Source organism: Triturus cristatus, chromosome 9 (genome assembly GCF_964204655.1).
Source record: "Triturus cristatus chromosome 9, aTriCri1.1, whole genome shotgun sequence".
Classification (NCBI taxonomy): domain Eukaryota; kingdom Metazoa; phylum Chordata; class Amphibia; order Caudata; family Salamandridae; genus Triturus; species Triturus cristatus.
In genome coordinates, this window is record NC_140592.1 from 1,227,631,211 (window position 1) to 1,227,656,792 (window position 25,582).

Sequence of the window (25,582 nt, forward strand, 5' to 3'; positions counted from 1 at the left end):
TTCAAAATAAATTCACCCCATTCATTTAATAATTCATTTGTTGAATCTTGATTACTAGGCATTAATAAGATCCTTAAGCCTCGTGGCACCCTTCGAACCTCAATGTATTTTTTTAATGAAATTAGTTCCCAAGATTTATTTATTTCCTTCCTGCTAAGTTTTTCCTATGCTCGTAACTTGCTTTTATTGTCTGTTTTACTTGTTGTTTTAGGTTGCGTTTCAGTCGATGTGTCAATGTCCGCTTCGAACATTGTATCCATTAATTCATTTCTCTTAGCTTCCCGTTTTTCCATGATAGCTGGATTATGATTGCTGTTGATTTCGACTTTGTAGTGAGTCACAAGAATTTGACAATGCTTATTACTTAAAATCTTCCCATCTCATTTGCCACTTCTGAAAAAGTGAGACATATTTGCTGTAGTGGTCGCCCTCCCACACCTGCCTGAGATAGCACCCATTGGATGATGCTCTCAGTTGGTGGCTCATCAATGGGGGGCTATGCATGCACTTCTCTTCGCCGAAGGCATGCTGGTACTTGATGTCCCTTCACTGTTAATCCCCGTGGACGCCGGTGTTCACCTCCATGATTAAAACCAAAGTGTTCCCCCAGTGGGTCAGATAAGTGCTGCGATTCTCACCATCTGTTATCATACTCCTCGCACCGGCCCCTCAGTCCCTTGTTGCTCAAAACTTCAAAGCACCCGGTCCGTGCATTTGCGGCACTTACCTGACCCACTGTGGGAACACTTTGGTTTTAATCATTGAGGTGAACACCGGCATCCACGGAGATTAACAGTGAAGGGACATCAAGTACCAGCATGCCTTCGGCATACGCCCATGAGATTGGCACAACATCATACTTAAAAAAAAAATATATATATATATATATGTATATAACAGCTCCAAGGGTTACCCGATCTTAGGAAGCACTCTATGCCATCGATGGTTATAAGCCTTTATTGGTGCAAACAGGATTCTGCATGTTGGTGCAATGAGCAGTTCAAAAGTCCGTGATGCCTGACGCGTTTCAAAGTCGGTAAACTTCTTCTTCAGAGGCTCGGACACAATGAAGGTGTGCACGCTCTGGTCCCGCCCACTCTTTAATTAGAATTAGTGGCCCCCAGATGGGCCTCAGCATGTAGGTCCCTAATTCCGCAGCAGTTAATTAGTGCAGACATCGATGAGAGATGCGCTCTGAACTACCCGGCCCATAATGCTTTGCACAGACTCATTCGAGCAGCCCATCCAGGGCGGGCAATAATTGCACTTAAAGAGTGGGCGGGACCAGAGCGTGCATGGGCTGTTATATATATGTATATATATATGTGACCAAGATCTCGGCTGAGATCGAAACGCGTCTTGTTGTCTGTCGAATAAACCCGCAGCATTGAGCAAACCTTTGGACTGGAGTGGCTTGTTTTTCTACCCAACTTGTGGAAAATTGTTCGTGTATATATATATGTGTGTGTGAGTGTATATATATATATATATATGAAAAATTCGCGAGGATTCGTCGACCGGCGCCAAAGTTATTCCAAATAGAATGTTGCGGATTTCCTATGGAAACAGGGTCCTAACTATAACTACCTACTGGCGACCGCCAGTAGGTAATATATATATATATATATATATATATATATATATATATATATATATATATATATATATATATATACACATATATATGAATATATATATATATATATTTTTTTTTTTGTTTTTGTTTTTTTAAGTCATGCCTGCACCACAAACTATAACGTTTTTGACAATGTCCATTATGCCTCACATATATATAAATAGACTATTTGGCCGATATGCAACCTCGCCTTCTAGCTTCCTCTTTTAAGCAAGGGCATTTCGAATTTTAAGGGATTCGAAAGTGGCATAATTGGGTTTTTTCAGCAACCCATTATGCTGAATTAATTTCAATGGCAAATTGGAAAATAATACTCTGCTGGATCAAAGAAAGTCCCTATTTTTTCTAACTTGCTGAAGTTGGGAGGTATGTAAGAGTTTTCCATGGTCACCTGTGCTAGAAGTCCAAATGACAAAAACATGCGGGGACCCCCTAATCTTGTAATAGTCAGGATTCCCTGAGGTTCTTTGCCCACCCTCGAGGGCAGCATCTGTACAATGTCTGTACAGCAGCCTTCCTGGGCCGTGGTTGCTAGCACATCTCGCCGTTCCATGAAGGACTCACCGCAGTGCATAAGGAGGTCTTCATGAAACTCATACAGCTCATCTCGAATCTCATCTGGGCACGGGCAGTCGTCTTGTAGTTGAAAGTTCAGCAACATGTTTATCTGTGCAGGAGGTTAAAGACAGGGATTGTTGTCAATTCACAATAATTCACAAGTGATAATCATGTTGTGCATTATCATCATGAAAGTCACATACTTTAAAAGGACACTTCCGCCTCACAGTTTGTTTTTAGCAGCACAATAATTGAGATTTATTGGTCATGGGAACGTGAGCCTTTCCTATAAAAACATATCTAAACGTGTACAAAGTTGTGAAGTTTTTCGCAACCACAGTGAACGTCTATTGAAAAGTTCAGAACCTTTTTAAACTTTACCAAATATTCATGAAAATAGTGACTTCTGTGACAATTCATTTTACAAAAATGAAACATACATACAATCTGCATACATTTGCTATTGCGCACAGAGAAACTCTGCAAGAGGTGCATTTGCAGAGTAAGTTCTGCATAAAAGTGTCATCTTTGCTGGGTATTTTCTAAGTCAATATCATTTTTGCAATGTTGATAAATGTATCTTGCAATGAGCAGGCAAAGACAAACTGAAATCGAGAAGCGTAGAAACATTCATAAAAGGTTAAAGTCGAGAGAATTGCATTAAAAATATAACTGTGAACACTCTAATTCCCAACACATTTTCAGGTGGTGTTTTTAACCAGAAAACCAAAGCATGAAGCCTGCCCGGGACTCATTCCCTCTCACGATCCAGCCTCTCTCCGTGCAATCGTAATCAGTTCTGAATCTTCCAAGAAGAGGCTCTTCCCTCCTTCTGATCATGCCTACCTCCTCTTTTAAGAGATGAACTGACCACGAGACTCTATTTCTGTTCAACAAAGAAGAGTGAAGTACTGATATTTTCCAGCAGGTTTCAGCCACTATCATCACACTGTTATCCCAAGGCCACAGTCTTCTTCACTGGCCCTGTTTACAAATGGGCCACTAAATTCTGATCCCTGCGAACCCTTGTTTGTGCAGGAGTCAGGCTTCAGAGACCGGCAGTGATTATCGTACCAATCCCCTGGTGAATTTCACCAGATCCAACCTGAAGAAATTTACCAATTAAAACATATATAGTAAATTTCAATACATGAGGAATTTAGTCCCAGTTGATCCGCCTCGTTTCCTCATGGCTTGCGGCGCATTCCTCACCTGTTCCTGGGGAGGAGAGCGGAATTCCCGTGTCTTCTTGGCCGTCATGGCAGCAGACATGTTCAGCGCCAGCATCAGCTCGTTGTAGCGGAACTTCTGGTTATACTGTAGCTTTGACACAAAGCTATCTGAGAAGGATACGATGGCTTCCACTCGGTGCTTCAGTTCGCAGTCGCAGAAGTAGTTGAGCAGCTCGCACATCTAGAAAAGGGGAGTAATAGACCAGGCAGTCACCTTAAAAAAACATAGCTTCAACATCCAGACTGCCCACTTCTGAGTAACCAAGGGTCTATGTGGCCAGATCCATGCCTGGGTGTCAGGATAGCCAGTGCTGTAAATGACTGTTCTTTAGATTCACTGTATGTAAATGGGGGCAATCTTAAAAATCTGACACAGATATTGTTGCTCTCAAGACCAACTCTGCACATTCTACATCTGCAGGGGGTTTAAATACTTGGAATAATATCTCCACAGCTTCACTGGGCAGAGGGAAATCTTAACCATAGCTCATCAACTGCAACTCTCTTTATTGTCCAAGAGAGTTGAGTAAGGAGGAATACTTTCAACCTGTGCAAAATTACAGCACAGACCCAGCCTTTTTTCACATACAGATTTAACCAGGCAAAATAAGACTAAATTGCTGCTGGAAAAAAACACAATATCCTGAATTTTGCAGTTCAGTTCAGATTGTGGGAAAATATATATATATATATATATATATAAAAATATATATAACATTTCTCCATTAAACATTATATGTAAAAAATGATTAATATGGAGGGACTGTACTTTGGGTTCTGTTGATTTCCAAAACATGTCATTTTTGACAGCTTGTTTAAAAAATATTCTATTTGCACCATCAGCAACCAATGAAAATCCTGTGTTTCCCGTAATGACATCACATCACCCTCTGTTATACTGCTGCAGTGATGTCACTTTGGGAACCGCACGTTATTGATCAGAGATGGATAAGGTAAGAAAGGCAAGCCCATGTGAGCTACTTATATTTCAATATATCAAGTGCTCAAAAACAAATAAGGCTAGAAATCAACATAAAACATTTATTCTTATTTCTATTTTTGACTTTTCATATTTATCGGTTGCATTTTTGCTCTTATGTACTTCGTTCAACGGATGCACTACAGGCCTGATGGGCAAAATGCGTGTTCTTTAATAAACCTGGAAATGCAATTATAGCCTACACTCTTGAAAGACAACTAACAATGGTTTAGTCATTCTTCGCACAATTTGAACCATATAAAATAATAATAAAAATGCTTTTTTACTTGTGTTCTTCCTGCGCACAGTTCTTTGAAAGGAAATGTTTAAAAACGAAGAAAGGGTACTGGAAAGAAACAAAAATTTGGTCTAGCACTTCAAACTTTTACGCTGGACAGAAACTATGACACGATTTCTTTTTGCTCCTAGCGTTGCTGGTTACGAAATGATTAACAGGCTACAGTAAAATAGTCCCCCAGGATGCTTGTAAGTGTACGGAGGCACCCATATTAAGAGGCAGTGCTACAAACATCCGTTACTTCCAAAACCTGATCCTATACCAAAGTGGGATGGATTTTAAATAGACATATGAACCACCAGCAAGTCACTCAGAGTTACCTGTCCCTTAACCGACTCTGGCAGCCGGGTCTGAAGGAGCCCTTTGGCGGGAGCCCTAGTCTCCTTCAAAGCCTTCTCGCCAGCTTCCACAGCTTTCTCCTCCTCCTGTGTCACTTCTTCCTTTTCGCTTCCCTCCTCCGCATCCTCCCGCTGCTCCCCGAAGACGTTGGGGTCGATGAGCAACAGGATCTGCTTGACATCGTCATCGTCTAAGACACCCATGATGAGTAGGGTGCCAATCAGCTTCAGGATTGGTACAAATTGGAACTCAACATTGCCGCCCACTGGGTCTCGAATGTGGTCCCCACTGCCCTGCACGGCCTCTGTCAGCATTCCCAGGGCTCGGGACTTGAGGATATCCAGTGGTAGCTCGGGGCTGTGTTGCTGGCGCTCCTCATTTGTCAGGAGGAAGCAAGGGGTGGAGAAAGTTAGGGTCGACTTTAGGCAGGTGCTGAGTCCCACGCCTGGAAGCCCGTGTTTCTTCAACTCATCTGGGAACAGCCTGATCTGCCGGGTGGCGTCAGTGACTGGAATGATATATTCATTGTTCATCATCAGTTTGGCTTCTTTTGCTGATTCCAAGTGCATTCGAATCAGCAGGTTGTAGAAGCCTGAGCGCAAGAGGCCTGGGAGGTATTGATTATCTATTGTGTATAGAAGCTGTGATTGGTCGACGTGGCTGCATAGTGCGTGAGCAACACGGTTGTTGCCTAATGCACAGAGGGCGCCATACAGCTTCAAGGTGTGATGGTGGAACTTCATGAGGTCTTCCTGTTCCGACAGCTCCAAGATGTCGACACACCTGTGGCATGAGGCAAAAGAAGAGATTATGCTCAATTCAATGAATGATCAACATTCCCTATTCTCTACTGTGGATAATTTTGAGTAAGCCAGGGATGGTGACAGCATGAACATTGTGTTATCATCAGTAATTAACGAAAAAGCTGATCAGAATACAAGACTTGCGCAGAATTGGATAGTGATGGAAAATCCTCTGACTTACGGAAGTGCTAGACTTTCCACTGAAGGATTCTTCTCTGATTGAGAATACACTGGTGAAATACCTGGGTAGAACTATCTACATGGCCAACGTGATGCCATTGGATGGTTCTCCATCAGAATCAGAATCTTCCAACAAAGGATTTAGCATTACTTCCACAAATCATATGATTTTCCATATCACCTAACTGTAAATCAGGACTCAGGTCTAGATGTAATGTAGTTTAGTTGATAAATTGCCAGCTACAGAAGTTGGAGACGTGAACTCTGAACCCTACCGCCTCCCTAGACAAAATTATGTGAACCTGGACACTTCACTTTATCGACTAGTGCCTCTCAATCATGTAATCTGCCAAACATTTTTTTTGTTAGGAACAGACTAACATCAGCATTAGATGCTATGTAGCCTCTGGGTGTATTCACAAGCATCAGCGTGACTTTAGGTTGGTAAGAAAACAGTTGCTTTATTGTAACACTGGTTTTCCAGCTTTGGTATCTTTCATAGGTTCACATGCTTGATTCATCCTGTCTGAGAGTGCCACATTAACATTAAAATAGCAGTATAATGCTAAACATAGCCTAAAAGGCGGTAAATGTTGTGACTAAATTAGCCCACTCATCTCTTTGAAAAAATACCAAACTTCAACCAGGAAGGTGAGAGCACAGTAAACCTTAACCCCACCCCCCACGCCCAAGACCTCCATCACTCAGATTTCATAGAGTTAGCATGGAAGATTGTCAATGGTAGGTGACCCTCTTGCAGGGAGAAGGGATGGCGCACGTGAATCTATGAAAGATGCCAAAGCTGTCCTAGTGCTGCATTTACTTCTGTGTTACCACTTGACAACACACACAGGTGCTTTTGCCGGGTAAAGGTGTTCTGATTCTGCCAGGCTGCTGACCTGCAGACTGCACTCTGGAATATGGAGTGCAAGAATATTGTGTCACGCTAAATCTTCGCCAAAATATCAAATGACAAAATATTGAAAGGTAAGTGCATATAGTGAAGAATAGATTTACTTTACTTAAGTCCACATTTGTGTATCTTGATGAGATATCTATTGGCGACGTACAAAGATGTGGAGTTAAGGATAGAAAAGAACAATTGTTACTTACCTGTAAACAGGTGGTTCTCCAGTATTGGTGTCTTTCATAGATTCACATGCTTGAATATTCCCCGTCGTCGGAGTGGGAGTCCCACGGTAAATAAAAATAGCAATATATATAGTCATAATATACATAAATAATCCCGTAAATAGAGCTATGCAGGTGTAAAAACACCAAGAATGTATCTATATGAAATCTCCATAGGGATACATGGAGAGAGAAAAAAGACATTTGTAGTCTATCTCTGTCATTATCTTGGTCCAAACTACAGCCAATCAGGTGTCAGCACCTCTCCAGAACCTTCTCCTCAGAGTTCCTGACCTCAGATTTTCGTAGCACCAAAGTGTATGCATAGTTTATGAGGAGGAAAAAGCCTCTGAAGGGAGGAGGGAGGGTCGCATGTGAATCTATGAAAGACACCAATATTGGAGAACCACCTGTTTACAGGTAAGTAACAATTGTTCTTCTCCAGTATTGGGGTGTCTTTCATAGATTCACATGCTTGAATATGAATAGAAAGCAGTAACCATATTATTGTTTCCATAATGACATCAACTTGAGATCGCAATGATCATAACCTTCTTATAAAAACATCACATATATATATATAGATACATATATCTGTTGACATACAGCATGTATATAAATGCAATGAATAGTATTGAACAGTAAATGGAAACAATATGGAGGCGGGAGGAAGAGGCTCACCTTATTTAAAAAGATTGCGCAGCACTGCCTGTCCCACTGCAGCATCCTCCTCGCTTAAAGCCGCCAAGCAGTAGTGCTTAGTAAACGTGTGTCTGGTCGACCACGTAGCTGCTCTGCAGATGTGTTGCAAAGCTACTCCAGCAAATAAGGCGGTAGATGATGATACTGCCCTAGTGGAGTGTGCTCTCACTGAAGACTGCAGTGGTTTGTTTGCCTTTTGATGGCAGAAGACAATAGCCGTCGAAATCCAGCGTGCAATCGTCGGTTTAGTAACCTGACGTCCTTTATGACAGCGTCCATACGCTATAAAAAGCTGATCGGATTTTCGAAACAAAGCTGTCCTGCTGATGTAGAACTTTAAACATCGTTTCACATCCAAAGAATGCAACCTTTGCTCCGCAGGTGTCTGAGGATTAGCAAAGAAAGTCTTTAATATCACTGGCTCGTTAATATGAAACTCAGAAGGCACCTTGGGTAGGAATGATGGATTGGTACGCAACACTACAGCATCCGGTTTGAACTGCAGGAAAGGAGGTTTGATGGTAAAAGCATGGATGTCACTGAGACGACGTGAAGACGTTAGTGCCAGAAGTAGGGCCACTTTCCAAGTTAGATATTTTAAGTCGGCCTTGTGAATGGGCTCGAACGGTGGTCTCATCAATTGCGCTAACGAACAAGTTACTTACCTTCGGTAACGATGTATCTGTAAGAAACATTAGTTAGTTAGATTCCTCACCTTAGAATATCCCCAGGCGTCAGACTGGATCCGGAAGATTTTTCGTCAGCAATACCCCTTGCGCGTCGCTAGGCGTCGTCTGCGGCTCCGCGTCCGTCGTCGGCGTCGTGCGCCGGGATGACGTCGTCGGAGTACTTAGACGCCGCCCTCGCGCGCTGACGTCAGTTCTTGTACATAGCCTTCCGCGCCAGGAACGCAGAGCCATGCAAAGATCGACACTGGTGCCAAAAATAAAATCTAGGGGCCTGAAAGGACAACCGTAACCCTAGATGTCAGTTCGCAGAACGGGGAGGATGGGAGGGTCGGTGAGGAATCTAACTAACTAATGTTTCTTACAGATACATCGTTACCGAAGGTAAGTAACTTGTTCATCTGAAAGAAACACGTTAGTTAGATTCCTCACCTTAGAATAGATACCCAAGCAATACCATCCCCGGTGGTGGGTCTGCGAACCAAGATCACACCAGAAAGTCCTGGAGGACAGAACGGCCAAAGAAGCCATCCCTCCGGACTTGGCTGTCAAGGCAATAATGCCTGGCAAACGTGTGTAGCGAAGCCCACGTTGCCGCCTGACAGATGTCCTGCAAAGGGACTCCCCGTCCCAAGGCAGTAGTAGCCGCCGTGGCCCGAGTAGAATGGGCGCGCAGCCCAACAGGAGGGTCCTTTTTAGCCAAGGAATAGCAAATTTTTATACACAAAACGACCCACCGAGAGATGGTCCGTTTGTGCACAGCTTTCCCCTTCTTAGCGCCCACGTACCCAACAAAAAGCTGGTCGTCCACCCGGAACTGTTTTGTGCGGTCCAGATAAAAGGAGAGCGCACGTTTTGGGTCCAGACGGTGGAGCCTCTCTTCCTCTTTGGAAGGATGCGGAGGCGGAAAGAAGGTGGGCAAGGTGACAGACTGCCCAAGGTGAAATGGAGTCACCACTTTAGGAAGAAAGGAGGGACGAGGCCGAAGGACAACCTTGTCCGGATGAACAGAGAGAAAAGGAGGCTTTGAAGATAAAGCCGGGAGCTCACTCACCCGTCTAGCCGAGGTGATGGCTACCAGAAAAGCAGTCTTAAGAGTCAGAAGACGAAGAGGACAATTGTGAAGAGGCTCGAAGGGAGCGCACATCAGGAATGTCAATACCAGATTCAAGTCCCACTGAGGCATTACAAAAGGGACAGGAGGGAACGTGTGTGTAATGCCTTTGAGAAAGCGTGTAACCACAGGGGACTTGAAAAGAGAAGGCTGATCAGGAAGCCGCAAGAAGGCGGAGATGGCAGCAAGATAACCTTTCAGGGTGCCCAGGGCAGAGCCCTGCCGGGCCAGAGAAAGAAGGAAGAGGAGAACCTCAGAAAGAGGGGCGGAAAGGGGATCCACAGCCTTTGCTGTGCACCATGCCACAAATTTGTTCCACCGGCAGGCGTATACCGACTTTGTGGAGGGACGCCTGGCTGCCAGAATGATATCACAGACTTCAGGAGGCAAGTCAAATGGCATCAACTGCCGCCGCTCAATCTCCACGCATGGAGGTGGAGGCTGGACAGGTTCGGGTGGAGGACCGTCCCCTGCTGCTGCGACAGAAGATCCTCCCGAAGGGGCAGACGTATCGGGGGATCGGTCAACAGACTGAGTAGCTCGGGATACCAGTATTTTCGTGCCCAATCCGGAGCCACCAAGATGACTTGGGCCCGGTCGTGCCTGATCTTCTTCAGCACTCTGGGCAGAAGTGGTATAGGCGGAAAGGCGTACAACAGACCGCAACTCCACTCGTGACGAAAAGCGTCGCCGAGCGAGTGCCGCCTTGGAAATTCCAACGCGCAGAACTGCTGACATTGCGCGTTCTCTTCGGTGGCGAATAGATCTAACCAAGGCTCTCCCCACTGCTGAAAGAGACCTTGCGCCACTTCGGAGTTCAGACGCCATTCGTGATCCATCATGCACCTGCGGCTGAGTTCGTCTGCTCTGGCGTTCAGAGAGCCCGCCAGATGTTGAACCACTAGGGTGACGCCCTGGTATTCCAGTCACGTCCAGAGGCGCAGAGCCTCCTGACAAAGGGTCCACGACCCCACCCCGCCCTGTTTGTTGCAATACCACATGGCGGTGGTGTTGTCCGTGAACACCTGCACGACACTTCCCCTGACAGAGGGAAGGAAGGCTTTCAGTGCAAGCCGGATCGCTCTCAACTCCAACAGGTTGATGTGGAGACGAGACTCCGCCGGAGACCAGAGGCCTCTGATCTCCGCCTCTCCCATATGGCCACCCCAACCCAGGAGGGACGCATCCGTCACTACGACATGCTCCGGTTGGGGAAGGGAGAGGCTCTTGCCCTTGACCCACTCGCGGTCCGTGAGCCACCACTGCAACTGCTGTGCAGTGCCCTCCGAGATCAAGACATGGTCGGACAGGTTGCCGTGATGCTGGGCCCACTGAAACTTCAGGTCCCACTGCAGAGCCCGCATGCGCCGCCTGGCGTGATGCACTAGTAGGATGCAGGAGGCCATCAGCCCCAGAAGCCGCAACACTAGCCTGACCGAAACCCGGGATAGAGGCCGAAAGATGGGAATCAGGGCCTGTATATCCCGGACCCGCTGTTCCGGTGGATGGACCCGGAACCGCGCCGAATCGAGAACCGCTCCGATGAAGAGGAGCTTCTGAGAGGGACTCAGGTGTGACTTCGGCACGTTGATGGAAAACCCCAGCAAATGCAGGAGATCCGCCGTAGTCTGGAGGTGGGAGACGACTGCCTGGGGCGAGCCCGCCTTCAACAACCAGTCGTCGAGATAGGGGAAGACTGAAACCCCTGATCTGCGCAGATGAGCTGCGACCACCGCCAACACTTTCGTGAACACCCGAGGGGCACTGGTGAGGCCGAAGGGGAGCACGGTAAACTGAAAGTGCTCTTGGCCCACCGTGAACCGCAGGTAACGCCGGTGGGCCGGCAGGACGGGGATATGAAAATATGCGTCCTGCAAGTCCAACGCTACCATCCAGTCTCCAGGGTCTAGGGCAGCTAAAACCTGAGCCAACGTTAGCATCTTGAACCTTTCCTTTCGGAGGAAGGCATTGACGTTCCTGAGGTCCAAGATAGGGCGTAGGCCCCCCTTGCCCTTCTTGGGAACCAGAAAGTAGTGGGAATAACAACCACGACCTACTTCTGGACTCAGAACGCGCTCGACGGCCCCCTTGGCCAAGAGAGCCGAAACTTCCTCGCGGAGAAGATTCAAATGATCCCCCGAGATACGGTGGTGCTGCGGTGGCATGGCTGGAGGGGTCGTCTCGAAGGGGAGGGAGTAGCCCCTTCGGACGATTTGCAGCACCCACCTGTCCGATGTTATGGACCGCCAGTGGAGCAGGTGATGGCGAACTCTGCCGCCCACTGGCGTGGTATGGGCCTGAAAGCTCGGACTAGGAGGGCTTTGAGGCGGATGCTGCCGGGGTGGAAGTGGGCTGACCACGTCGGCCTCCATTTCCGCCACGGCGGAAGCCACGTCCGCGACCGCGCGCAGGTTGGTTCTGCGGCTGGTGGCTTTGCGGACGTGAGGAGGCGCCCCTTCCTTGGCCACGAAAGGGGCGAAAAGCGGAGGTGTGCGCCCGCGGAGCCGAGAGGCCCAAGGACTTGGCCGTAGCCCGGGAGTCCTTGAAGCGGTTCAGCGTGCAGCGAGTGCCATCAAAGGGCATGTCCATGAGGGTGGTCTGGACATCCCCGGAAAATGACGTGGACCGCATCCAGGCGTGGCGGCGGAGCGCCACCGTGGTTGAAATCGCCCGACCCAGCGAGTCCGTGGTGTCAAGCCCACATCGTATGGCGTGCCGTGCTGCATCCCTCCCATCGGCCAAAGCCTGGTTAAGACGCGTCCGGACCTCCTCCGGACACAGGGGCAGCACGTCCTCCACCGTACCCCACAGGGAATGGGAATAACGGTCCAAGAGACAGGCGGTATTTAAGGACCGCCGGCCCAAACTAAGGGACGAGAACAGTTTCTTGCCAAACTGCTCGAGTCTCTTGGAATCCCGGTCCGGCGGAGCGGTCGGGAAGGAGGATTGGGAGGTAGAGGCCTGGATAACCAGACTCTCGGGGGTGGGGTGTTGGGACAGGAAGCTGGGGTCGCCCGGAGCAGGGCGGTGGCGCCTGGCAACGTTCCTATCCACAGGAGGAACTGTGGAGGGCTTGGACCAGGTGCCCTGCAGAACGTCAGTGAGGGCCTCGTTGAACGGCAGCAGAGGCTCAGTGGAGCTTGCTGAGGTTTGAAGCACCTCGGTGAGGATGTTAGTCCTCACAGCCACGGCAGGCAACCCGAGCCCAAGGGCCTCTGCCGCCTTGCGCAGCACCACAGAAAATGCTGCACCCTCCTCCGAAGCCACGGTCGGAGGAGAAGTGAATCCAGTGTCTGGCGAGGTGTCCAGCCCACTGGCCTCCCCCAGTTCATCTGCCCAGTCCTGAGAAAGCTGTGACTGAACAGCCAGAGGGTCCTCGAACCCCTCCCAGTCGCCCCCTTCTTCGGATTCCTGATAAACAGGAGGAATGATCGGAACCGGACTGTAGAGATGGTAGGACTCAAGCGGCGTCGGATGCGGCGTCGGTCGACGCCGCTGCGGCGCCGGGTCCGGATGAGGGCTAAACTGGGGCGGTGTCGGCGCCAAAGGCGTCGGCGGCGCCGGTGACGGCGTCGGTGGTTCAGGCATCGGCGCCGGTGGAGGAGTGACTAGGTCAACCGGCGTCGACTGGGGCCCAGGCATGGGCCCCGCGGGGACCTGCGGCGTCGAGACCGGAGTCGTCGACGGCGACGGGGCCGGAGCCGCCGGCAGGCAAGATCGCCCAGTCGAGTCCGCAGGGCCCGAAGGCGCGCCAGCGGGCGTCGACGGCGGGGCCAGGCTCCTCATGGCCGAGAGGAAGGCACTGATCTCCGCCGGCGCCGCGTCAGTCCCAGGGACCGGAAGGTATGGGGGCAGACGCGGCACCTGCGGCTCCGCCGGAGCCGCGGGGGTGGAACCACCCTGACCCTCGGCCGAGTCGCGCGACCGGCGAGGGGAGTCCGAAGAGCGGTGTCGCCTCTTGGACTTCTTTGAGCGTTTGGACTTACCCGATGACTTGGAGCCGGACGATCGATGGCGTCGGCTAGGGCTCCGCGAGCGATCCTTGGACCTCCTCCTGGACCGGGATCGCGCACGACGCGGAGCCGAGTGGCGAAGCTCGAGAAGCTTGCGGGACCGCTCCCGCCTAGCCTTCGAAGTCAGGGCCTGGCAGTCGTTGCACGACTCCGCGTCGTGGTCGGGGCCTAAGCAGTAGAGGCACCGGCGGTGGTGATCGGTCACCGACATCAGTCGATGGCAATCCTCGCAAGCCTTGAACCCAGGCATCCTACCGGCACCAGATGTCGACAGACAAGGATCAAAAATGATCAAAAAAGATTTAGTCAAAAAAGACTAAAAGGGGTAGCTCTCCCGGATCTGCGCTTACTGGCGCGGAAAAAAGAAGAACTGACGTCAGCGCGCGAGGGCGGCGTCTAAGTACTCCGACGACGTCATCCCGGCGCACGACGCCGACGACGGACGCGGAGCCGCAGATGACGCCTAGCGACGCGCAAGGGGTATTGCTGACGAAAAATCTTCCGGATCCAGTCTGACGCCTGGGGATATTCTAAGGTGAGGAATCTAACTAACGTGTTTCTTTCAGATACAATGTTAAGATGCCACAACGGAGGAGGGCGCCGAATTGGCGGAAATTTTCGAAATAAGCCTTTAAAAAATTGGCGGATTATTCTTGAGGAACAAAGGGAATTTGATCCATCCTGTCAGAAACGGGAAATCGCTGCTAGGAAAACCCGTAAGGTTGCATGGGACAGTCCGGAACTAGCTAAGTGCAAGAAGAAAGGTAGTAATTGGTGTGCCGTGGAATGTATTGGGTGGATTCCGTTAGAAGCACACCAGTGGCAGAATCTCTTCCATTTCAACTTGTACGTCCTGACTGTAGAGGGTGCTCTTGCTTGGGCCAAAATGTCCCTACAATCCTGCGGGATGTCTAGATGGGCGAACTCATGGTGTTCAGGTTCCAGGCCGATAAGCTCAGTGAGGAGGGATTCGGATGACAAATTCTCCCTTCGCTCATCGTGAGCAGATCTGTCCGAGGCTGCAGGAGGATTGGTTGGCATTGGGACAGCAGGAGCAATTCTGAGAACCATGCCTGTCGGGGCCAGCGTGGGGCTATTAGAATCAGGTGGCAAGGTTGTCTCTTTATCTTCCAAAGGACCCGAGGTATGAGGGGAATTGGAGGAAAAGCATACACAAATAGATTGCAACAGTTCATCAAAAGGGCATTTCCCTGTGACCCTTTGTGGGGATGCCAGCTTGCATAATCTCGGCATTTTCGGTTCTCCGGCGTAGCAAAGAGATCCAGCCGTGGACGACCCCATTGTCGGAATATCCTCTCTAGAGTTGGTTGGTGTAATTCCCATTCGTGGGTCGATGAGGAGGACCTGCTCAGGGAATCCGCTAGGACATTGGATATTCCTGGTAGATGAACTGCTGTAATCATGATGCGATGACTGAGAGACCAGTCCCAAATTGATTGAGCTAACCTGGACAGACTCGGGGATTTCGTTCCGCCCTGTTTGTTTACATAGTGCATACAGGTTGTGTTGTCTGTCTGTATTAGCACTGATTCTTCTTGGATTAAGGGTAGAAATGATTTTAGAGCCAGAAAAATCGCCATAAGCTCCAACCTGTTGATGTGCCAAGTTCTTCCAAATGCGCGCCCCATCCCTCTAATGAGGCGTCTGTCGTGATTGTCCTGTCCGGCGTCACCGACAGAAATGAAGTGCCTTCTGCTAAGTTGGCTGGTATTGTCCACCATTCGAGTGCCGACCTCATTTGATCTGTGACACATACCCTGTCGTTGAAAGATCCCGAAACTTGACGCCATTGAACATCCAGTGCTTCCTGGATAGGACGTGTCCTTAGCCTGCAATGAGGAATCAAGGCAATGGACGATGATGCCATCCCCAGAAATGATTTTAACAGTCTTACAGAAACTGACTTTTTTGACCTGATCAAAGTCACCAGCCGTAGTATCTTTTGTAGACGCTCCTGGGAGAGAAATGCTTTTGCTGATACCGTTTCCAGAGTGGCTCCCAGAAAGTCCCTTTGTTGCGAAGGATGAAGTTGGGATTTTGCTGCATTTATGGAGAGACCTAATGAGCGAAACACCTCCTGGCATAGAAGCGTGTGTTGTCGCAGGTGAGTGCTTGACTGTGATTTTAGTAGACAATCGTCTAGGTATGGAAATATTTGCACTCCCTGGAGTCGCAGAAACGCTATCACTGGAGCTAGTACCTTTGTAAACACTCGAGGGGCCGAGCGCAGACCAAACGGTAACACTTTGAATTGGAAATCGTGTTGACCCACTCGAAAACGCAGGAACTTCCGATGACGTTGTAATATAGGGATATGAAAATAGGCATCCTGGAGATCTATCGTTGCCATGAAATCTTCCTGCGAGAGTAAACGCAAGATCTCTACTAGCGTCATCATACGAAAGGATTGGTTCTTTAGATATTTGTTGAGTGCCCTCAGATCAAGGATGGGCCTCCATTCTCCGTTCTTCTTTGTGATTAGAAAGAACCGGGAATAAAATCCTTTTCCCCTTTGAGATACTGGTACCAACTCTATAGCTCCTTTTTGCCTTAGAAGTCGAACTTGATGTAAAAGTTCTTTGATGTGAGCTGGTGGTGGTCCGGTGGGTGGTGTGGATGGGGGGAATTTGGTGAACTCTAAAGCGTGCCCCTTTTTCACAATGTCCAAAACCCAACGGTCCCTTGTAATGGAGGACCATTGAGAAAAGAACAGAGAGATTCGACCTCCAACTTTGTATGTCTGGTAAGAGTCATTGTCTTTTTGACGCGTTTCCTCTGTATGAGGATTTCCCTCTATACGACTTGGAGGCCTGCTGTTGTGATGATTGTTGGTGCTGGCTATATGAATAGCGGTTGGATCCTTGATTATTGGGTCTGTATTGATTATTCCCCCTTCGAAAATTTGAGGAGGTGCCGCGTCCGCGTGCACCACGAAAATTTTGTCTTTGAAAATGTAAATTTCCGAGAGATTTAGCAGTCTCAGTATCTTTCTTTATGGACTGGAGCGCTTCATCGACGTGATTTCCAAATAACGACTCTCCGTCATAAGCCATGTTTAGAATCATGGACTGCACCTCCTGGCAAAAGGATGTCGATCGTAACCACCCCTGCCTGCGCAGAACAGCCGCTCCAGCAAGCTGACGGAAACCCGTGCATGCGATGTCCACTGCACAATCAATCATTTCCGCCGACGTAGCTTCTCCCTCTTGGAGCAACTTCATTGCTTCGCCTTTAGATGGCTCCGGCAGTTCTTGAACCAAAGTTGAAAATCAGCCCACACTTGTCGGTCATAACGACCCAAGATGGCCAAGGCATTAGCCGCTCTAACCACAGTAGAGGCCATTGAAGAAAACGTACGCCCTATGGCATCCATTCGACGTCCGTCACGATCCGGTGGTGCGGTGACAGTAGACGCAGGATTTTTCGCCCTACGTTGCGCTGCCTGCGTAATGACGGACTCAGGTCTTGACTGACCCGTGAGGCATGCTGGGGTTCCTAGTGGTGCCTTATACTTCTTTTCTAATCGAGGCACCTGTGCTGGCAAGGTATTCGGTGTTTTCATCAACTTCTTGCCTTCTTCCCAAATGAAATCCACAATGGGAATAGTATGCATCTGTTTAAAAGGTTGACTCTTGAAATCATAAAGGAAACAATCTTCCTCTCTGCGCTCCGTTGTCAGTTTAAAACGTTGTGCCGCCCTTTCCATTAGTTGGTGAAAAGTTGCTATGTCCACTGGAGGTGAGTCACCAGATACTACCGGAGAGGGGGATGGTGTTTGTGCCTGGTAATCGTCCCACTCCGCCATATCATCATCATCGTTATCAACATCACCATCATCATCTGGGATTTCACCCTCTTCTCTTTCTTGAGGGACCTCATCCACAAACTCATGGTGAGGTAAAAACCTCGTTGAAGGTTGTCTTGGTGGTGCTGACGGTATCAGGGGTGAAGGATTTCCAATCGGCACCGGAGTTATATTTGTCGAAACCACAGGAGTTGACGGAACCCCAGGATGTTGCGGAGACAGAGGAAAACTTGGTTATAATCGTCCAACATGCGTTGGAGATTAGCTATGAGTGACAATGGCAGAGTCGCCGTTGAATGTTTCGCAGGGACCTGCTGCATGTAAACTGGATCTTCAGTCTCACTACTGTCATCCTGGCATTTAATTATTAAGTCGGATGGGCTTTGCGCCGTACCAAAAGATTCAGGTAAACCTTCCTCGGACTCCTGTTCAGAATCTGTCGCAAATAATGGTGATGGAAGCTGCGACTCCTCTACAGGAATAATCTCGTCTTGCCTCTCTAGGCCAGTACTAGGTGGCAATGGCATCAAGGGAACCACAGCGAAAGATGAAACCGGCGCTGAAGTCGCGGGAGGCAGCTGCTCCCTCAATGACCTTTGAGCAGATGATAGTCTGTTCACTTTTATCCTTATTGACGAACCTGCCGCCGACGGCTGCATGGTAGTCACCGAGGACGTTTTCGGAGAGGGCCTCATCGACGGAGCTACCGTCGATGGAACGGTGGTCGACGGAACAATCGTCGACGAAATTTGTGCTGACAAACTCATCGTCGACGGAGCCGTCGTCGACGAAGCCGTCGTCGACGGAGCTGTCGTCGACGAAGCCGTTGTCGATGAAGCCGTCGTCGACGGAGCTGTCGTCGACGGAGCCGTCGTCTGAATCTTCTTCCTCTTCGTCGACGGAGTAGCCGTCGACGAGATCGTCGACGAAGTCGATCTCACACTCTTCGTCGACGACGAAGTCTTCGTCGACGAAACCTTTTCCTTCCTCGTCGACGACGATGTAATGGGCGATATAGAAGTCACCGACCTTGTGGTACTGATGGTTACCGTCGACGAGGATAATGTCGACGGGACAATCGTCGACAAACACGCTGCTGATGTAGTCGTCAGAGTCACCGTCGACGAGCCGGCCACTGCAAATTTCGTCGTCGGAAGCATCATAGACGAGGCGGCCAGTCTTTTTCCAGAAAACTGGGAAGTAGACGCCTCAACAGCCTGAGAACTAGGTCTCGAAGGTGACAAAACAGTAGGTGAGTCAGCAGATGTGGCAGATGTCAGAGCCAAAGACAGTTTCTTTTTCTTCAGGAAGGGAGATGGCAACTCCTGCACACTACTGCGCTTTGAGGCTGTCTGGGAATGGCCAGAAATAAGGCTTTCAATATCAGAAACTGGATCCTCCTTATCTTTCAGTCTCTGTAGCCACAATACGAGACGGCCTTCCCTGTCCTTCAAAGTCTTTGTAGAAAAGGTTCTACAAAATTTACATTTTGCCACCTCATGATCTGGGTACAAACAGTAAATACACTTACTGTGTGGGTCCTCAGAAAATAAACGCAGTTTTCCACACGAAGAACAAGGTCTAAACAAAGATTTCTTACTTGAAGACATTCTGACAGACAAAAACTGAGCAGAGCTCAGGGAGACTCCCTGTCACACGACGTGCGGTAGAAAATCTGAGGTCAGGAACTCTGAGGAGAAGGTTCTGGAGAGGTGCTGACGCCTGATTGGCTGTAGTTTGGACCAAGATAATGACAGAGATAGACTACAAATGTCTTTTTTCTCTCTCCATGTATCCCTATGGAGATTTCATATAGATACATTCTTGGTGTTTTTACACCTGCATAGCTCTATTTATGGGATTACTTATGTATATTATGACTATATATATTGCTATTTTTATTTACCGTGGGACTCCCACTCCAACGACGGGGAATATTCAAGCATGTGAATCTATGAAAGACACCCCAATACTGGAGAATCTATACATACCTACCTTTCGATATTTTGTCCACGATATAAGTGCCAACGATATTCTGTATTCGATATTCGGGAACTACACCCTGCCCTGCATATGTCTCCCAATGGCACCCTGGGGAGCAGAGCTTTCAAACTGGAGCTACACCTCATGAGGTGTGCTGTGATAGGGCTTTGGAGCTGAGTGCCAGCTTTTCAATGGCATAACGTTATTCCTGCTGCAGTCCAGTGGGCTACACCTTGTTTTGATATGGGGTGTCCTTTTTGATTTTTCCAAATGCGACAATTAACTGGTCAGATTTCAAAAAGGTTTAGTGGTTTTCTAGATATACAAGATGAGACACCTTCTGAAGCCAAAAATGATGCTCAGGGCACTCTCAGCTGTATTGGAGACAATCTGGGAAAAGGTATTTACTATCACTATGAGGGTTCATTCTTAATGTGACTCTGTCTTTGCAAAATTGGAAGAACGGTTCTCCTATTATGAAAGCCTCTATTTCGCTAACTGTTGAGCGACCTTCAAAGACATAGCTCATTCCTGATCTATGGATCAGTGCAAATGTGCTTCTCATCAGTGGTGACAGTACCGTGTTTAGTTGACATGAGATTGGCGGACGCCTCACGCTCGGAAGAGTCCTTTGTTGACTTCTGCATCAGTTAATTACAACATAGAAAAGGTTTGTCTGAATCCCTTTAGAAACAGGAAATAGCTGTGGTCTGTACCTTGACTGTGGTGTGTCCAAAGCCAGACTGTGCTAATTCAAATAAATGTGGGAGGATCTGGTAAGGCAGTGTTGTAAATGGATGAAGATTATGATCATTTCACCAAATGCAGAATCTTTTTGAATTTTGCTCCACACGTTTTATTTGTGGATGAGACTCTGGACTGTGAATGTATCACTCCTCATTCCTCTTTGGTATCCACGCAGCGAAACTCATTGAGCTCAGGAGCCACGCTGACAAGTTCATTTGTGCAGGGTTGGAATAAAGACCCTGGCAGTTACATTAGGACATTAGTACCACAGGAGGATCAGTGCTGTTTCTAAGAGGAGAATGAGATCCATGAATCAATACAGCCGGGGCCATGCTTGGGCCAGCCACAGATTCATCAGTGGCCAACATAAACTTTGCAGACTCTGGATGGATCAAATTGCTGTCTGTATTGCATTTACAGAATAACAACTGTGACAACTGTCATTTAAACAAATGCACCTGCACTTTAGTTTGTATCCTAGCCATTCTTAATAGTGATTTTAAATAGTGAGTCATGTTTCTTGTTGATCTCTTTCGTGTTTATAAGACTGTATTCTGAAAGGAAAAAAATGACTCCTTAGAATTTGGTGTACAGATTTATTTTTTTGTACCAATTCTATTTTGAGCACTATTGACAAGGAATTATATGTTTGTATCCTTTATGGTATTATAAACCGTAATAAAGATTTTATGTACGTTTTGCATCTTTGGCCCCACCAATGTAACACTGCTTTCATGTTTTGCGTGATGGTGATCTTCGTGTCTAATGAGCCTGTAGCCTGAGTTATGCAGGTGGTGGTGCTTGTGGTTGCAATGGGTTCTGAAGAGCCTGGCATAGTAGTCTGCAATAACTTTCCTTAGTCATTGGACTAAAAATGTCAGCGTCTGTATGGTTAAAGTTCATGGTACTCTTCATCTTCATAATATGCTCATAAAGAAGGTCATAACAGGAATCACGCCAGCTGTCTTTTTCCGGTTCATTGTGAAACAGTTTATAAAGATCCCCTCTGAAACATTGGTGATTAACGACCGCTGGAATTTGCAAGACATCTTCAACCTCATCAAAATTCAGCATTTACCTTCAGTTGAGTAGGACTGTAAAGTTTAGCAAATGGACCTCCACCCTCAAAAGAGGTGTGGCGAAGAGGTGTGGCGCGGCGGCCAGGGTGCCTGACTCCGGACTACGGGGTTCACGGTTCGATCGCCAGCGGCAGGTTAGCCCAGCACCATGTGACTCTGGGCAGTAGCTCGCTTAATCTTCCCGAGGGCCCCCAGCGCCGGGACACCACTTTGGAGGTAGCTGTGCGCTTTACAAATACTGGTATTTCATTTTCATTTCACTTCTCACAGCCCTCCAAATCCAATAATCTTGGTGGAGGCTGTGTTGGTACATTGCTGGTGATGTATGCTCAGGCAGCAACGTTGATGGAAAACTGATCTCTTAAATGATAGTTATTGGTGCAGAATCGGATTGCCTTGTCTACAGATACTTTAGTCATCAATGGTGACTTTGTTGTTAATGGTGTCTTAGTCAACAACGGTGGCTTTGTCTGTGATAGGGTGATCATCAACGGTGTGGTCATCGAGGGTGTTGTCAATGGTATTGTCATTAGAGGAGGCCTCATCAATGAGAAAAAGCCCAGTGTGATTTATGGTGTCTTCATCAATGGTGCACCTGTTGCCTACAATGGTGCTTTTCCTGGTGACGTCTGAGTCTTTGTATGCACTGCTAGCATGAGGCCTTTGTCGATGATGCATTTTTATTGATGGTGACAGCAAAGCTGATAGTGGAAAAGGTAGGTTTAGATCCTTAGAATGTGGAGAATAAGACTAAGGATGATAGGCTTTTATTTGGGAAGGAGCCATTAACTGTTGTTGGTCCTTTTTGCCACATGAAATATGTCAGGAGATGGACTGCGCTATCTGGCAGATTTCTTCTCCCCTTTTCTAGGTTGTTTGCAAAGGTTCCTCATCAGAAACCATTTCAGAGACGGTTTAATGCTCAGAACGAACGATTTGAATGGTTTTTCTTAGGTGGTTTTGAAGAGGCATCAGAGTCTTCAACTGAGATTTTTGTCGTCATTTGCTGTACAATACGGGGGGAACAATGTTCATGCCCTGTGGTTAAAGGTTTTTATTGGAAATATTCTGCAGATTTTGCAGTCTTTCGTTTTATGAGCCATCATTCCTTGTGAGGATCATCTAAGTATAATTTTTCGGTCTGGCATTAGCCAAGACCTTTTATTTTTTTCAAAAGATTCCTTTGAAAAATAAATACATATACATACATAAATAGTGGGGCTTTCAGCCAGGTGCTCTCATCCATTGGTCATTTGTAGTGTCAATCACATTCTGCTTCCACCCACCGCAGAAGCAGCATAGGGCGTCGGTCAGCTCACTGCAGCCAGTGCCCCCTTCATTATGAGTGAGGGCATTTTGCCCTTACAGGTGTGTAAATCCACCTAGTGCAGAGTCAACCTATAGCCATGCCACACCTGGGGCCACAACCAGAGAGCAAGAAGGTAGAGCTTAAAGGAGGATTTACAGCATAAGTTATGCAAACATGGGTCTTGCTTATTGTTAGACAGTGTCATGCCTTCGAATTTTAGACTGATTTTGTACAGTTCGCATCGCATCGCAACACTATGTCAAGACAAAAACACAAAAATGTGTTTAACATTTTTAACATTTAACAGCGGCACTGCAGCTTCTCTTTTGGGGTATTATAAAACCCCGGCACTGCAGCTTCTCTTTTGGGGTATTATAAAACCCCGGCACTGCAGCTTCTCTTTTGGGGTATTATAAAACCCCGGCACTGTAGCTTCTCTTTTGGGGTATTATAAAACCCCTCAATTGAAACTAGTGACCATAGTCTCGCAGATTCTCACACGAGGCGGCTATGTCACCTGCAGACACTACCCTTCAGTTTACTTTCATTTTTAGATGTTACACAATGGGAGAAAGGCAGCCCCGACTCTGCTACTTGCTCACAGCACCCTTTGGTGGCCCTCACCTCCTTGCATGCTGGGCTCCCGCACACAATCCGACAGAGAGGTACCAGCCCTCCCTTTACAACAAGCGTAGGCCGCCTGTGTTATGAAGCCTAATAACCATTAATTCCACTTCAAGCCAGAATATAAATCATTTCACGTTTGACATTATCTCCGTACTGCAAACATTTTTTTTAACTCGTACCGCCGGATGTGACAGTTCCCATTTATAGGTTCATTAAAAGGCACTGAAGCTAAATTATGCCTTTGAAGCTGTTCTTTTGTACCCGCGCGTTTTACAGCGTCATTAATTAAAGTCGAAAAATGAAAACGATACAAAAATGTCCGAGATTTTCACTTTCACATTTCTTCCATCCTTTTTGATGTATGTTGATTACTTAAACTTCGCTCTGGCCAAAACTCTCCAGAATGCACAACGTTGCTGAAGACTTTGCACTAAGATATATTTCTTGGATTCGTTGTTTTGTGGTGCAGTCGTCTATGATTAATTTCACTCAGGGAAGAGAGCTTTCTATATCTTGAAATGCATCATGCTTTGATACTTAATGCTGTTGAGAACCCACAGCGAAAGCATGAGAAAGGAGCAAGAATTGAGCAGCTGAATGCACGTTCTGCCTAAGTCTTTCTGCTGTGTGAAAGCCATGGTGTTCACTAACAGGTCAGTATGCTCTAAAACGTAAATTCAGTACATATCAGTAGCAAGGCAGCATGACGCTAATAACTAATTCCACACCAGCTTCACCCAGATGTCAGATTGGATCTGTAAGATTTCCCTTCGAACAATACCCCTGGGCGCCATCAGATGGTGTCGGTCAGCTTCACGTGCCGTCATCGGCGGCGCCTGCGCCATAGTGACGAACGTGTTACTTACCTTCGGTAACAATGTATCGGGTAGAGACACAGCCTAGCCGCAGATTCTTTAACTTAGAATATCCCCAGGCATCAGACTGATCCGGAAAACTTTTCCCCCAGCAGTACCTTTGCATACCGGGGGGCGGCGCCGCCTGGCTCCATCCTAACGTCGTCCACAGAAGTGACGTCAATGGAGCCATGTAAGACCCCCCCCCCCACCCCGGCGAGCTGACGTCACTTTTCTACAGTGAAACCTTTCCGCGCCAAAACGCGGAGCCACTACAAAAACTGTGAAAGTATAGGAACAGTGTGTCAAAAAAGAACAAAACCCTTGAAACAACAATGATAAGAAATCATAGAGCGAGAAAAAACACCATGTTGAAAAAGTACTCAAAACTGGAAGGGACTGAAGGAACCCAGCTCAGCAAAAGTCCCATCAAGAAGAGCACACGGAAATAGGATACAAGGCAACGCACAGCCAAGACAGAGCTGACGGAAAACCCCACTTGCCCTAGGCAAGAACACTGACAGGGCAAGAACCATAAAAGAAGACGTAATCACTTCCCAACCCAAGTAAGTGAGCTAGAAGACGACATAGCCAAGACAGGGGTGCAAGGAACACTACTGTCATTCCTTGACAGCCAGCATATCCTATGTGTACCCATATGCTGAATGCACAAAGAACACAGAAGAAACAGTTCCAGAACGGAACAGAGCAACATGCTCCCTTAGGGGTGCGTGCCCGTATCCAGACAGGCAACGCAGGCAGAAAAGGCGCAGCGAAAGCTGCAAGAACACACCTGGAAAGCCAGGCGTGGCAGAACCCCAACAATACTTCCGGGAAGTATGCCTCTACAGAGACAGGAGATAACTACGGACCAACCGTAGACAAACAAATCGAACCTCAGGAAAGAACCACACCAACGCCATGGATCTTACCAGAGGGGCGTCCTACAACAGTAGTAAGAGACAAACTAGAATCGGCAAAACTTCCTGGGCAAGGAAGAGCAGCAATACAATAGCCAACAATTACCCCACATAGGGTAAGGCACATACCTATAAAAACAAGAGACCCTCCTGAGACAAGCTCGTAGGCAGAGGCTCTAAAAGAAAGGGATAAACAGCTGGTCCAGCTGTACCAGAGTAAGGGAAAGAAACACGGCTAATCAGCCAGACAACCGAGAATGACTGGGACCCACATACAGGCACCAGAAAACAGTGACAACACCGTCACAAAATCAAAATCCACCATGAGTATCAAACCCAGGGAAGTCATGGGAACATAGACATGAGGCGCCGGACCGCCGCATTAGCATGGTCATCAAATAGATTGACCCCATCAAATGGCAGATCCCTGAGTCGCTTCCAAACATTCTCCAGAAAAGCGCCATCGCGTAGCCATGCATGGCAATGCAGAGCAACCGACCTGGCCATAGCCCGACCCATGGAGTCAGTGGTGTCCATGGCCGACCGGATGGAAAACTGCGCCATGT

General features: G+C 47.7%; 1 protein-coding gene across 4 annotated transcripts in view; it reads right to left on the reverse strand.

Moving 5' to 3' along the window:
- The window catches only part of RYR3 (ryanodine receptor 3), a 2,047,168-nt gene that overhangs the window by 1,077,899 nt on the left and 943,687 nt on the right, over positions 1-25,582 (reverse strand). For all 4 annotated transcript variants that reach the window (XM_085627314.1, XM_085627313.1, XM_085627312.1 and 1 more), the window contains 3 exons: positions 5,024-5,825; positions 3,407-3,607; positions 2,201-2,303 (listed from right to left, as the gene is read on the reverse strand). In XM_085627314.1, coding sequence (XP_085483440.1) covers positions 2,201-2,303; positions 3,407-3,607; positions 5,024-5,825 — 1,106 coding nt within the window. The remainder of the gene's footprint in view (positions 1-2,200; positions 2,304-3,406; positions 3,608-5,023; positions 5,826-25,582) is intronic.